This window comes from Lissotriton vulgaris, chromosome 10 (genome assembly GCF_964263255.1).
Source record: "Lissotriton vulgaris chromosome 10, aLisVul1.2, whole genome shotgun sequence".
Taxonomy (NCBI): Eukaryota; Metazoa; Chordata; class Amphibia; order Caudata; family Salamandridae; genus Lissotriton; species Lissotriton vulgaris.
In genome coordinates, this window is record NC_141698.1 from 140,918,641 (window position 1) to 140,932,214 (window position 13,574).

Sequence of the window (13,574 nt, forward strand, 5' to 3'; positions counted from 1 at the left end):
GGGGAGTTTACGACAAATAGTGCGTATGAGCTAGTGTGGACAAATTATTTCATGGTCAATACCTCCAAGAACAAGATAGTCTTGAGTTTTTTCCTAAAAGGAAGGAGGGCTGGTTCCCTGCGCAAGTGTTCGGGTAAGTTGTTCCAGAGCTGTGGTATCAAGGTGGAAACAGCTCTGCCCCCTTTGAGGGTGGAATGGAAGCGTGAGGTGACCAGGGGACAAGCCACAGAAGAACGGAGAGACCGAGCAGGGATGTAATTTATCAGACGGTCCTTTGATGTAAGACGGGGCTTGACCATAGATGGCCTTATGGGCAATGCAAAGGCCCTTAAAAACTGCTTGCTGCCTAATAGGGAGCCAGTGTAGTTTCAGGAGCAGTGGAGAAGCGTGAGTCCGTCTTAGTAGACCAAAAATAAGGCGTGCTGCATCGTTTTGCACGACCTGCAGTTTTCTTGTCAGTTTCCAAGGAAGGCCAATATAAAGGGCATTCCCATAGTCCAACCTGGACCTTTTTGTACCCGAGACGATTGCCTGTAGAGAAGCTGTGGTGAGGAGGGGGACAAGTTTCCGTAAACACCTCATAAGCCCTGTACAGGTGCCAACCACTGCAGACACTTGATTATTCATTGAGAGTTCGGCATCGATTTATATGATGTATTAATGACTAAATCTGTACTGCAGGGCTGTGTTTTAGTATACTTTTATGGTTTTTAATTGTGAAAAAACGAATAAAGTTTATATTGAATTGAATTGAGTGGTGAGAAAATATGTGTGGCTATGTCAGTGTAGTTCATGATCGGAAGGGTACAGTGTCCAGCACAGCAGGCTGGATTCAAATGTAACACCTCTCAGCTTTGCGATAGCTCTACAAATGTCCCTCACCAGCTCAGGGCAGTTGCGAGGGACAGAAAAGCAGTGAACACATCTCTGAACACATCAATCTGTGGATTATGGGGATGCTAACAATTATAGCAAATAAAGCAACCATGTCCTAAGAAGAAGGGCATCTGTAGCTAATGTGCATACACCAAGCACTGCACACCATGGTACATACAGCTAATTGTGCACACCCCCTTTATTAATAGCATTTGTACATACAATGCATGTAAATAAAACAGTTTTAGTTTACTATGTGTGTTCTTGAGCAATAGGTTCACTAGCACACCAACTGAATAGCAGGAAAAGGAATTGCAGTTGGTTAGTGCTTAGATACAATATTAAGTGCTTCAAGGGGAATTTATTAGCAAATCTTCGGCCAAGCATCCCACAAAATGGTAGTGGGATGCCGAAGGTCGTTGCTTTGTTTAGGAGTTGTGCCTCTCCTCCTGCCGCCTCCATCTGGACCACTGAGGTGCTGGAGCCTTTCTTATTTTCCTGCCCGTTGAGATGATTCTTTATGTCTTCCAGGGATGGGGACATGGTCCAGAAGGGAGCAACTTAACCGTGGACCATATGTCATGTTGACATGTGGACGTGACAGTTCAAGCAGCAGGGATACCATCCCTGAGTCTGTGGGGGGAGGAAGATACCATCCTTTATTTGTTCTACCACCTTCTAGGGACATGGTAGTTGGTGACACGCAAAAGCCAGCAAATACATTCAATGTCATCACCTACATTTCTTGGCAGAATCTTTCGGCAGGTATAATCTGACATTTACAGGTTAACAACCTAAGTCTTGTTCTCTTTCGTATCACTGTTCTCTTCATGAGAGTAGAGCATGGACCTTTGGATGGGAAGGGACTGACCTGATGCTCCAGACTCTCCAGCTGAACCTGTGTATGGGGTTGGCTGGGGAGGACACTGAGATGCTGGTCCTCCAGATCCTTCAGCTATGCCCTCAAGATCTGTACAGCTACGGGATGTTCGGGATGTTCGGTGGCCCTAATAAGGGCCACGAACCCTAGTAGGGAGGGTGCATTACACCAGTTACCTAGTTTTGAGATTATATACTGTGTTGTTTCTATTTATTCATTTCTTATGATCTTGTGCTATGTAAAATATAAACATTTCAGTTGTACAATCAAATTTTTGGCTCCGGTACCTCCCCCTTACGTGGGGATATCAATAAAAAACTGAAGATGTCTGTCTCTGTGACTGCGGCATCTGATTTTTGGTATTGGTCTGACAGGTTGCAACAAATTTTGCAAAATCAAAACAATGCAAGTATTTTGATCTGTGATTTCGGTCAATAGAAAGCTAGGGTTGTCTGGTCACAACATGATTTGCACTGGTGAGTTTCATATCAAATGAGAGAGTGGAACAATATAATAGAGAGTTAGTCAAGGTAGGGAAAGGGAAAGTAGGAATGGATTGGGTAATATTATTAGTTACAATGCTTTTAGGCATTGATTATTATATATGAGTTAAGATAGAAAACAGATTGGAGAATACAATCACACTGTAGAACACAATGTGAGAAAAAACAGGGCTTTTAAAAAAAAAAAAATCTTTCACCTTTTATGAGTAGTGACAAAACAACTCATGAACAATAAAAAAGTAATTCTTAATTCCACTGTCATGGCGTTTTTGCTGGAATGTTTTTGGGGCAGTTGGTTCATTATTTCTGAGAGGTGAAAAAACTTTTAGTTTAATCTTCAAGCCTTGGCAGGAGTTTTTTCAAGAAAATGGGGTTGGACCCTGTGGGGAGCAGAATATATGAAAAACAAAAACAGGAGCATCGTGGAAAAAAGAGATGGGAAAGGGTAGAGGATAAGGTAGCAAAGAGTGGGGACAGATATGCAGCAAAAAACCCAAGTGGAACAGAAAGAACGCTGCTAGACAGATTGAGAAATAAGGCTAGATGCACTCAATAAAAGCATCATAGATGGACTGCTGTGACTTGCATAGGTTTAGCTTTTTTCATGAGCCTCACAACCTTATAGCAATATGTAAATTAATCTGAGTCATCATAGATTTCCAGGTTTAGCACTATACTTCCATGGTTATGTTGGTGTTTTTTTGAATGGCAGAAAGATGCAAAAGCACATTTTCTCAGAAAATGTCTCTCCATCCTTCACCAACTGGAAATTTGAAGTACTCTTTCATTTCCCACATTGCGTAGACATTATATCCTTCATCTTACAAGGGTAGTTTTATATGCTTTGTCAAGATGGTAAATGGCCTGTATAGATTAAGAATAGCTGAAAAATGTTGGGCCTTATTCATAAAGGTAAAATTGCATGTAGAGATCTCCAACATTGTAGATCAACACCTACACCTAAGTTTAAATCTTCTCATAGATCGAATTCACCATTTAAACGTGTACGTGTACTCCTAGATATAGACCTATGGGTCTCCAACCACTAAAATGAGGGTGTATCTACTCCTATGACTGAATTTACAACCAACATTTACTATTAGTACCTTTTTGCCTGTTCGTGTAGACCTCTGCCACTTGAAGGAAGGAGGTCTCCGCCTATAGAACATAATAGGCAATGTATATTTATATTAGTTTTAAATTAAAAGAAATACATAATATTTATTTTCAAAATAAAGAATATTAAAACACATAACCTAGCTCATAATCACCAAGAGTGCCACAGTAACAAGGAACCACACACTTGCACTAGCATTTAACCTACTACATTTTAACTTACGGTATTTTTTTTTATTTTCCTTCGCTACCCTTTACAGCATTATTTGTGTTGAATTTGTCACAATTTTTTGAGGTAATGTATTCTTTAATTTGTGGGTTAAATGAAAAGAAAAGTTATAATTTACAGTATATTTTATCAAAATGTCATTATGTGTATTACAAGATTACCATTTCTTTTGTATTTGAAAACCTATTTAAAAATAAACGAAAGAATATTTAAATATCAATTAATTGAAAATAAGATATATAAATATATATATATATATATATATACATATATACATATATATATAGATAGATATAGATATATATAATGTAAATGTTATATAATCAACTTGAATTTATTATATTTTATATATTTCCTATATGGTAGTGATATTGCCAGCCTTCATATACATCTGTGGAAGTGTATTGCTGTACCAATGGTTGGTCATGTTTGATGCTTGACTTACAAAAAGGCTGCTCTGGAGTGGAGTATATTTGAGCTTATTTTGTTAGTAGAACTACTGTGGTGAACATCGATTGTCGTAACTTTAATGATGATATGTGTTTCCTATTAGCATGTCCCTCTCTACACTCCTTCTTTAATTCCCTATAACCCCACCACTTTTGTAGTAATTATTCCCCGTTTTACAACTCTTACCATATGTCTCTCCCACATTTACTTCTAAATCCTATACCTATGTGTGTGAAAATCTCCACAACGGGGGCAGAGATTTTCATACCAAAAATATAGGCGGGTGGAGGCTGATATCTCTGACAAGAGGCTTGTGAATTTTAATCTGTGGTACTTAAAGTAGTAGTACTGTATGCTCACCAGAATAGCATCTGTGAATAGGCCCATATATGATTATCTACATTTTGCTAGACTGTCACCCAAAAACACTCCCACAGCGAATAGAGATTTATTTTAACTAACAAACCGTAAATATGGTGCATTGTCCACAGTAGTAATTCCGATAGGTGAGCAGAAATGTCAGATCATCTCGACTTTGCCTCTGAGGATCATGACATTTGTGCCAGCAGAGTTATATGCACACAAACGATCATCTTCCATACATACATAAGCCTGAAAAGAGGGGCGAGTGATAGATAGATAGATAGATAGATAGATAGATAGATAGATAGATAGATAGATAGATAGATAGATAGATAGATAGATAGATAGATAGATAGATAATGTTTGCCTATATGATCTGGTAATCTAGTTTACAAAGATTAGATTTTGTAGCTTTAATCCAAACTGGAATTCTCATTGGCGGAAAGGTTTTTGTAATCTACCATTTTGGGTTAGTGGAGCCATGGTCATGTTTGCAAATTCCATTGTGGCAAAATGAGGTAGAGAAATGTATGACAGAGACTCCCATACCACACTCTAACAACATAGACTAATGAAGCATAACAAAAAGATGTATCAAACTGTATCATTAGGAATAATAATAATAATGACACTAATAGTGGAGCTTGTGAAGTGCATAGATAGCTACTGTGGAACGAAGTGTCCCAGCACTGCAGTCCAAGATCCCATGTGCTACATACTCGCAAAAAGTAACGGCTCAGCTCTATCTGAACAACTAATTTGTTTCTGAAAAAGGAGTTCCGAAGGTGCCTGTTGGACAGAAAGAGGCAGCGAAGTCCACAGTTTCGAAGCTGGAAAGCTAAAGAGCTGCCACCAAGGCGCACTTTTCTAACTTTCGGATTGCAGACCCTCCTTGCCTCCGAGGATCTGAGATTCCTTAATGGGTAATAGGGTTGAATAAAAAGCTGTATGTGCCTTGGGCCACTGTCTGTCAAAGTTTTATAGCAGCAGCACAACGCCTTGAACAGATCCTTTGCTCCACAGGGAGCCAGTGTAGCTTAGCAAGTGAGGTTTCCATGGAGGGCTATTGAGTAGGAGATGAGTCGCCGCGTTCTGCACTCATTGGGAGTGACATCATACAAGACTGTGACACCCCCCGGTATAGCATGTTACAGTAGTCCAGCCTTGACATGATTAAGGCTTGGATCAAAGCTTTATTTGCAGATTCTGTGAGCAAATCCAGGATCTTTATCAAAGTCTTGAGGATTCCGAAACATTTCCCAGTCAGCGCTGTAAATTGGCTGTCAAAGGATAGATTCTGGTAAAACCAAATGCCCAGGTTTTTAAACCTGGGTAAAGAGCCAAGTGTTAGAGGCCACCAAGAGGTCGACCAGAAGTTGGGTTGTTTGCCCAGGATCAAGACCTCCGTCTTTCCTGCATTCAGCTTTAAACAATTTTGCTCCATCCACCCGGCAACCTCCTCCAGACACAACGTTAACAAGTAGCCAAGGTTGCAGCATCCGGATCCTGATCGGCTGAGTATCATCAACATAAGTGATCAATGTGAAACCATGATGTTCAATGATCTAGTTAAACAAAGAGAGAGTAAGTGATACCGTGTGGGTCTCTGGCAGGTTCCACAACGGTCTCTGAAGTTATAGCACGAGGCAACATATCTTTAAGAAGCCTGATTTTCTTAATTTTGAACCCCACAGAATCCAACTATAACCAGCCCCCACTACGGTTTCCATGGGGCGAAACTGCATATAGTTTCCTCATTTTTTTCCCTCTACACAGAACACTGTAAGGTTGCCTCACCGTAAGTACACAGTCAGTCTAATTGCTGAACCAGGGACGGGTGCGCCTTAGCGTGCGCAGACCTCCCGGTATTAACACTTGGTCCTGACGAAAACCTTGTATTACCACGCATAGGTTGAAACATGTTGACCGATAATTTTCTCACTTAAACACTCATACTTTTTGGTCAATCTAGCCATCCTAAGTATCACACTTGTTTTTAATCTTGTCTTAATGCTCCAGATAAAAACCTAGGGAGTACAATAAAGACATTTTTAATCCACTCACTTACACTATTTTCACACTGTTCAAGAACAACCAGCTCCGCTGTAGTTCAGGCGCTGAAGCACACCCGAGTGGCATTCGGCTACTTGGGTGGACCCCGATGATGAAGCATTTCACCAACTAGTTTGGCGAGTGAGGGGTTTCTTAAATAAGGAAATACTTTTTCCCATGCTATCTCTCACCATCTCGCTAAATCACGAGGACGTCGTTTGTCCTAGGGATACTCCCTCTTCTTGTTTTGTTCAATGATCCTAGCCAAGGGAATCATGTATATATTAAACAAAGTTGGACTGAGGGACAAACTTTGAGGTACTCCCTGCTGCAGATTAAACACTTTAGGGTGGTACGGTTTTTGACACACCTAGAAGGAGACTCTCTGCAAAAAGGAAGCAACCCACCGTAAGGCTACATGGTCAACATCACATCTCCACAGATTCTCAATGAGCAGATTATTCAATCCGGTGTTGAATGCCACACTGAGATCCAGCATCAAAAGAGCGACAGTGTCTCCTGCATCCAAGATTTGATTAATGGATTCTGAGGCTAGCAGCAAGCCTGATTCCATTCTTTAGGATGGGAGAACCCCCAACTGTGTCCTATGAAGAAGATCGTTAGCCTCGATGAACGGAGAGCTGTCGATTCACATGCTTCTCAGTAACTTTAGCCAACAGGGGCAGCAATGAAACAAGTCGGTAGTTTTCGGGATTATTAGGATCTGATAGTGACTTTTTAAGCAGAGGAACTACCATCACATACCATTAGGATCTGAGAATACCAAATAAATCAAATCCATATCACTTCCTGGGTCAATTAGAATGAGAATAAAATTGTAACGTTTTCACAGACTTTATCTTTGGCTTCTTTTGGCCAATTAACAACAAACATTCCAGAATAATTTCTTAGGTAAATAAGAATATTCATTCTGAACTTGGTAAGAATGGTAAAGGAGGCAAATATTGTAACGGCCCAAGAACAAAAATGTAAACTCCTTCAGCAATTTCTGTTCATCCTAAAAACAAGTAAAGTGTAGGGCATGATGTTTGAGGTAGAACAAATATCATATAAGGCAGAATTGATATATTTGGTAAAGAATCATGAATACAAGTGGGATGTATCACACAAGAACTATACTGTTGGCTCCTCTTCACCAAACGTCACCAAACTTTCCAGAAACATTGCTTAGGCAACTCAGAGTGGAAGGGCTTGATTATTACAGGAGGTACTGTTAGCCATGCTCTCTGTGCTGTTACAGCTACATGCTGTCTTTGTGATGAGTTGTAAAATTGGCCCCCAACAGAATGTTACAGGCCACGTTTGGTATACCTGAGAGGTACACACATGAATTGAAGTGGGCCCACAGCCAAAAGCTGCAAACAGTGCTTGGTGTTATATGAGTGGAACACACAGTACAAATCTGCACCCCACGAATCAATCACTCAGGGGCTTATAAAGCGTGCTACTCACCCGTGAGGGTCCCAAGGCGCTGGAACGAATGAGGTGTAACATGCACACCTTCCGCAGTGCAAAGCTTTGCCCCATTTTTAGGACCCTGAGTGGTACCCACAGAGCACAGTCAGAGTGAATTCCCAGTGTTGACCAATCACATCCATATAAGACAGAGGCTTTGATTGATGCACTTGAGTGGCACGCATGTAGGGGAAAAGATAGTTGTCCGGACACCCCAAGTCAGCCATTGGCTACTGTGGTTCAGCTCACTTTTACTCATTGGCTGGCAGGGTTATTCATCAGCCATGGTTTCAGCGCATGGCATATCGCAGATTTTAAGTACTCAAAAAGTTGTTTCCATCCATAATATGCTGTTTTCAAGCCAGCGATAGTTCCCCTTGTCCCTCCAACCCACCTCTACCCCACCTGAGTAACTTCAGTGGTTCATTCCTTGCCCCGACCTGCTCAGCTTTTTTTTTTTTTAATCAGTTATTCATATATTCTTTTTATATTGGGCCCTGTTATTGTAAAATGCTACTAGGGCAATTTCTGTATATTTTTTCCTGCCTTTAATTCCATGGAGCACAGCCAGGCACCCTCTGCATCTTCTGCTGCATGTGTTGTGTGAGGGTGCACTGGAAATGAGGAGCTAACAAAAGCAGACCATTAGAAGAATGACGTAAGCACAGATGAAGTAGCCGACTGCAAGGCTACGTCGATGAATATGTGCAGAAGGAACATCCTTCTTCCAGGATGCTGTTACCAGTGTGTATGTGTTTCCACACATTAGATTTTTTTTCTAAAGTTCTGTCCATGTTGAAACTGTGAAGTACAGTGGGTGGCCGCACCTCATGATGCATGTGTGTGCATTCATCACAACACATATATCAAGACACATGCTCAGAAGGCATCCACCGTGATCCTTTGATTCCTTGACAATATGGCTGCCCTGTGTATGAATCATGATGGATCTGCATGTATGTGCTCGTTTTGGAACACAAGGAAACCCAATAGGAGGCCTTCGGACCGTGGGTTAGTTAACTTATTACAGAGAACAAGGGTCCTAAGGATTTACAATATGACAAGAGAATAATAATATAGACCACAATCAGTACTATATTTTTTTAACGCCCAGCCGGGCGTGGGTTTATTCAAGGAATAATGTAGAATCGTGTTGACCCAGAGAGGGGCATCCTGATGATGATCCCAGTTTATTATGAGCCCTTAGGGATCGAAACGTCGACGCACTAAACAGTGTAACATATGATTTAATATGTATACTTAAAATTGTTTACACTGTCGGGTGAATTTTGTGAAACTATTTACTGTAATTGCAAGTCACCCTTTGGCTCAAAAACTTGTTTCTTGCCTGAAAAACTTCTTTCTTCCTTCTATCTCTCTTGCTTTGATTGGTTTTTCAAACCTTTTGGGATAGGTACAGGACTGTACCCCATCGCGCCGCTTATTTTTGCCCCTCTCTGGGTGAACACGATTCTACATTATTCCTTGAATAAACCCACGCCCGGCTGGGCGTTAAAAAAATATAGTACTGATTGTGGTCTGCATGTATGTGCTAGCACATGCCACAACCCAAAACAATTGGCAAAGACAGTAGTTCAGCGCTCGCCTATAAAATCGAGACCCATTGATTTTGCTTTTTAAAGATTACTTTGTTCTCTTTTAGTTAGGCATCAGGTGAGGGTAGGACTGAGTTAAAGAAGTGTCTGACATATTGTAGGCTTTTAACAGAAATCCCAATGCTATACATTTTTTGGGTAGGTTCCAGAAAACTATGCATTACAAATAATTTTGAAGAAACCCCTTTGGGAATTTAAATGTCACGAATAGACACCAAACTGTATACACAAAATACACCACCAGAGAAACACACCATATGTATTACGATACCATCACCACCAACACAGGCAAGCATCTTTCTGAGTCTGCCGAGTACTGCCAAATGGAAAGGCCTTCACATTTAAAGGAGATTACTTTGCATTTTCCCCCTGGAATTTTAAAACAGGTATTCCTTTCATGTGTCTATGACACAAACAAGCCTTATATGTGATCCTTAAAGAATCTCACACACTACAACACGCAAGCTCATATGTATTTTTTTAGTGCAAAGCAGCGCAGGAACCAAAGTTGTTTAGCGCAGAGCCATATTAAAAACTATCAGCTGCTACTATGTACCACTGTGCTGCTGCACAAACAGGCTGCCTAACACCACGCACAACCCTAGCAATATGGAGCTGAGGCTTGGCTGGGCTGTCTAGCAAAGGATTTGTACTGGCAGCAGTTCAAAATCCTATGGTAGCCACATTCTTACATTCCCACACATTGTATGTGTGCCGTACAGCGCAGCACACCAGCGGCGGCTGGCACAGGTAAACGCGGTAGGGCGGTGGCAGGGTGGGAGGGGGGAAGTCAACAGATGACTAAATCGATATAATGAAATAAATAAATAATACCTATTCCGTCGTTTGTCGGCTTCCACCCATGCAGCGCCCTGCCACTCCTCACCGCGCTTACCTGTGCCAGCCGCCACTGCAGCACACATACAATGTGTGTAATGTTTAGAGAAATGAATGGCTCAAAACTATGGATGATTAATTGCACTGATCTGCCAAGTTACACTTCAGTAGCCGTCATTTGATGGAAAGTAGCACAAAGCTTACTTTGCGATGAGAAAAGGGCGCACCTTTCTAGCACAAAATACCTTTAGCGCTGGAAAGCAAATACCACCGCAAGAGTTTGCAACGCTTTGCCGCTCTCTGGGGCTTATTTACAAAACCCTTGCGCCGCAAGTGCATCACTTTTAATATGTGAAAAAGTGACGTACCGGCGGTGCAAGGGACTTGTGAATAAGCCCCTCTGTGTGACTTTGCCAGGGAGCAAACCCATTTCCTTGTAAATCTTGTCACTCAGTTATAGTTGTTAATTTTAACAGTACTTTTGCACCTACTCGACCAAATACAGATAAATAAGGCATGATGTTGACATTCAATTTAATATTTGATGACAATGTCAGCTGATTATATCCTATTTTATGTGATAAAACATTTCAGAAACTTAAGTGTGTGTGTGTGTGTGTGAGTATGACTTTAGTAACAAATGTGTGAGTAAATGAGCAGAGAGGGGACTCTGGCAAAATGGAAATGACTTACTTTTGCATTATTTACATTTAGATTCACAATAACTCCCATTTTTGTTGTTATACCTTTCCTCCAAGGGAATAATTGAGTGTAAAGATGACCTGCACGAAAAAAAAACTCAATATCTTTACCTATCTCTCCAGCATGGGAGTGCATTTGGTTAGGAGACTGAACGTTAACCGGCTCCCAATAGGTTGTCTTGTTTACTTATCCTAAATTAAATCTCAGGCCTAGCTCCTCTCCCCTGTATTTGCCCCTTGAATCTGAAAAGGACAAAGTTGACTCAAATCAATGGTCTCCCTGGAGTTGTCCTGCCCCTGCCGGCGACTTCTCCGCTAAATGATGCAGAGATGTCCTTCATTGAGACAAGACCTTTCTTGCTCCAGTTGACTGAGTAGTAATTCGCTCTCCACCTGAGCCAAATGAATGCAATTCACCTATCTGCCCCCTAACCAAACAAACAAAACACCTTTTATTTGCAATGACTGCAGTCCCATTTCAATCCCCAGGCTGCACAGTTAAGCATTCGAGAAGACACACACACACCAGGGCAATAATTTAACCATATGAATAACTGCTTTAAGGCGTCAGCTGATTTTCAAATTCAGCAATTTAAAAATGAAATTCATTGAATTGTGTCCCTGAGGTCGAATGCCAGAGCTGCTCAGTTGTAGATTGGATTGGAAAACCCTTATTTCTGAGCATCGCCGCGCAGGCGTAGGGGTTGGCTGCGTTCACGGTAAAGGACGCCCGACTCTCAGCGGGGAATAGACTTCCAGCCATGGGATTTCTTTTTCAGGATTTATGCAGTTTTCTGAAAGTGCTTCCTTATTCCAGAGCCACATTAACTTTGAAGGCAGTGTCAGCTCGCATTACCGAACTGCTCTGCAGAGGGCAAGCCATGTGTGAAAAAGCTCTCAGAAGGTGAAACTAAACCCAGACACCCATAACAAATTCAACTCGTATCTCTCAAAATACAAAGTTTCAAAAAGTTATGCCAATAAATGAGGGAATCTTCTAGCCTATCGTGGCTTATGAATTAAATGGTGCTGTTTAATGGTGCAGTGCACTAAAGGTGCATTCAATTGGGATCCATCTGGAAACATTTGTCAACAATTGATGTTATTCTCGTTGTGTTTGTCTTGTGTGTGAGTCTAGGTCAAATGTTTGCTGTGAATGTCAAAACATGTGCCATGATGTGTCAACTTCGCACCTTTTGTTTCCTTTAGTATCTGCAACAGCTGGATCCTCAATTTAGAAAAACAGGATTTTCAAATTGACTGTATCCGCATTTGATGACAGTTCTGATGATGTCATCACTTGCTTGCCCGTTGAACATGTCCATTGAAGCCATCAGCGGATGATACTGACAGCGTCATCTGATGGAGACTTCTAGCTGCACATTCCTTACCTTTGAATTTTCCAGGCGTCAGGCTGGATCCGGAAAGGGATCTACAGCTAAATAGAGTCTCTACCAGATAATGGGTTACAGAAGGGAAGTCACTTGTTCACCTTGTTGAATAAATTGCATAATTAGGTATTTGATGGCGTCAGTCACTTGTCATCTGCTCACTGCATGAAATTGAATTATTGATTAATTGTCTATTTTTTTCAAATATGTGTTAAGTTATGGTCTTGCATCTCTGGCAGCATCATTTTGAGGATGGGGCCAGCTCATTAGTCACTTCACTTCATTGGTGGTCATACCACACCATTGATGACAGTAAGTATTTCAAACTTCGAGGTCATTTATGGCAATCCGTGGCTTCACGTCATCACCCCAGGAAGGCACACAGAAATCTATAATCTACTGTTGTCATGCAGCAGCTAAACAACTCACAAGAAAAAAGAAAAATGAAAATAGAGCCCAAACTCACCGACTTGCAGCATCTTGTTGAAAATGAATTTTCAAAAGAGCATGGCTCACACAAGTGTGGGCCATTTTGAAATTGGTAGGGATCATATCTTTCACAAAAAATCTATTTGAAGTGTATTTTTGTTGGCATTTTCGCGTTTGTAGCTTGGTCTCTTAGTCTACTTTAGCAGTCATGCCCACATGCAGCATGGGCCTAGCATGCAGGGGCATGCGTTGGGATTGTAAAGCGCGAATGCATTACTCTACTGCTGTAATCTACATACATATATATTTAATTTGTATATATATTTATGTACGTATAAATATATATACAGGGATATATTTCTCTAAGATTATCTCAGGTTTTATTTTGGAAGCAGGCAGGGCTCAGAAAGATTTTTTGTAGCATAGTCTACCGACCAGACATGTACATCGCCTTACTCCTGCGCTTTTTCTCCAGTCGGCGCTGGCGTTTCTCCTCCCGGCGTCGGGCCTCCTCGGCCTCTTGGTGCTGTCGGCACTTATGGAAGTTCTCAACCACCACCCCTACGAACATGTTGAGCACGAAGAAGCTGACGATGAGCAGGAAGGAGATGAAGTAAAGGAGCATCCAAGGGTTGTGGTTCCGCACTGGCTGAAA

At 41.3% G+C, this 13,574-nt stretch overlaps 1 protein-coding gene across 1 annotated transcript in view; it reads right to left on the reverse strand.

Annotated features, from left to right (window-relative positions):
• CACNA1H (calcium voltage-gated channel subunit alpha1 H) overlaps positions 1-13,574 on the reverse strand; it is a 1,502,131-nt gene that overhangs the window by 164,901 nt on the left and 1,323,656 nt on the right. Inside the window, exon 25 of the mRNA XM_086940723.1 lies at positions 13,355-13,568. Coding sequence (XP_086796849.1) covers positions 13,355-13,568 — 214 coding nt within the window. The remainder of the gene's footprint in view (positions 1-13,354; positions 13,569-13,574) is intronic.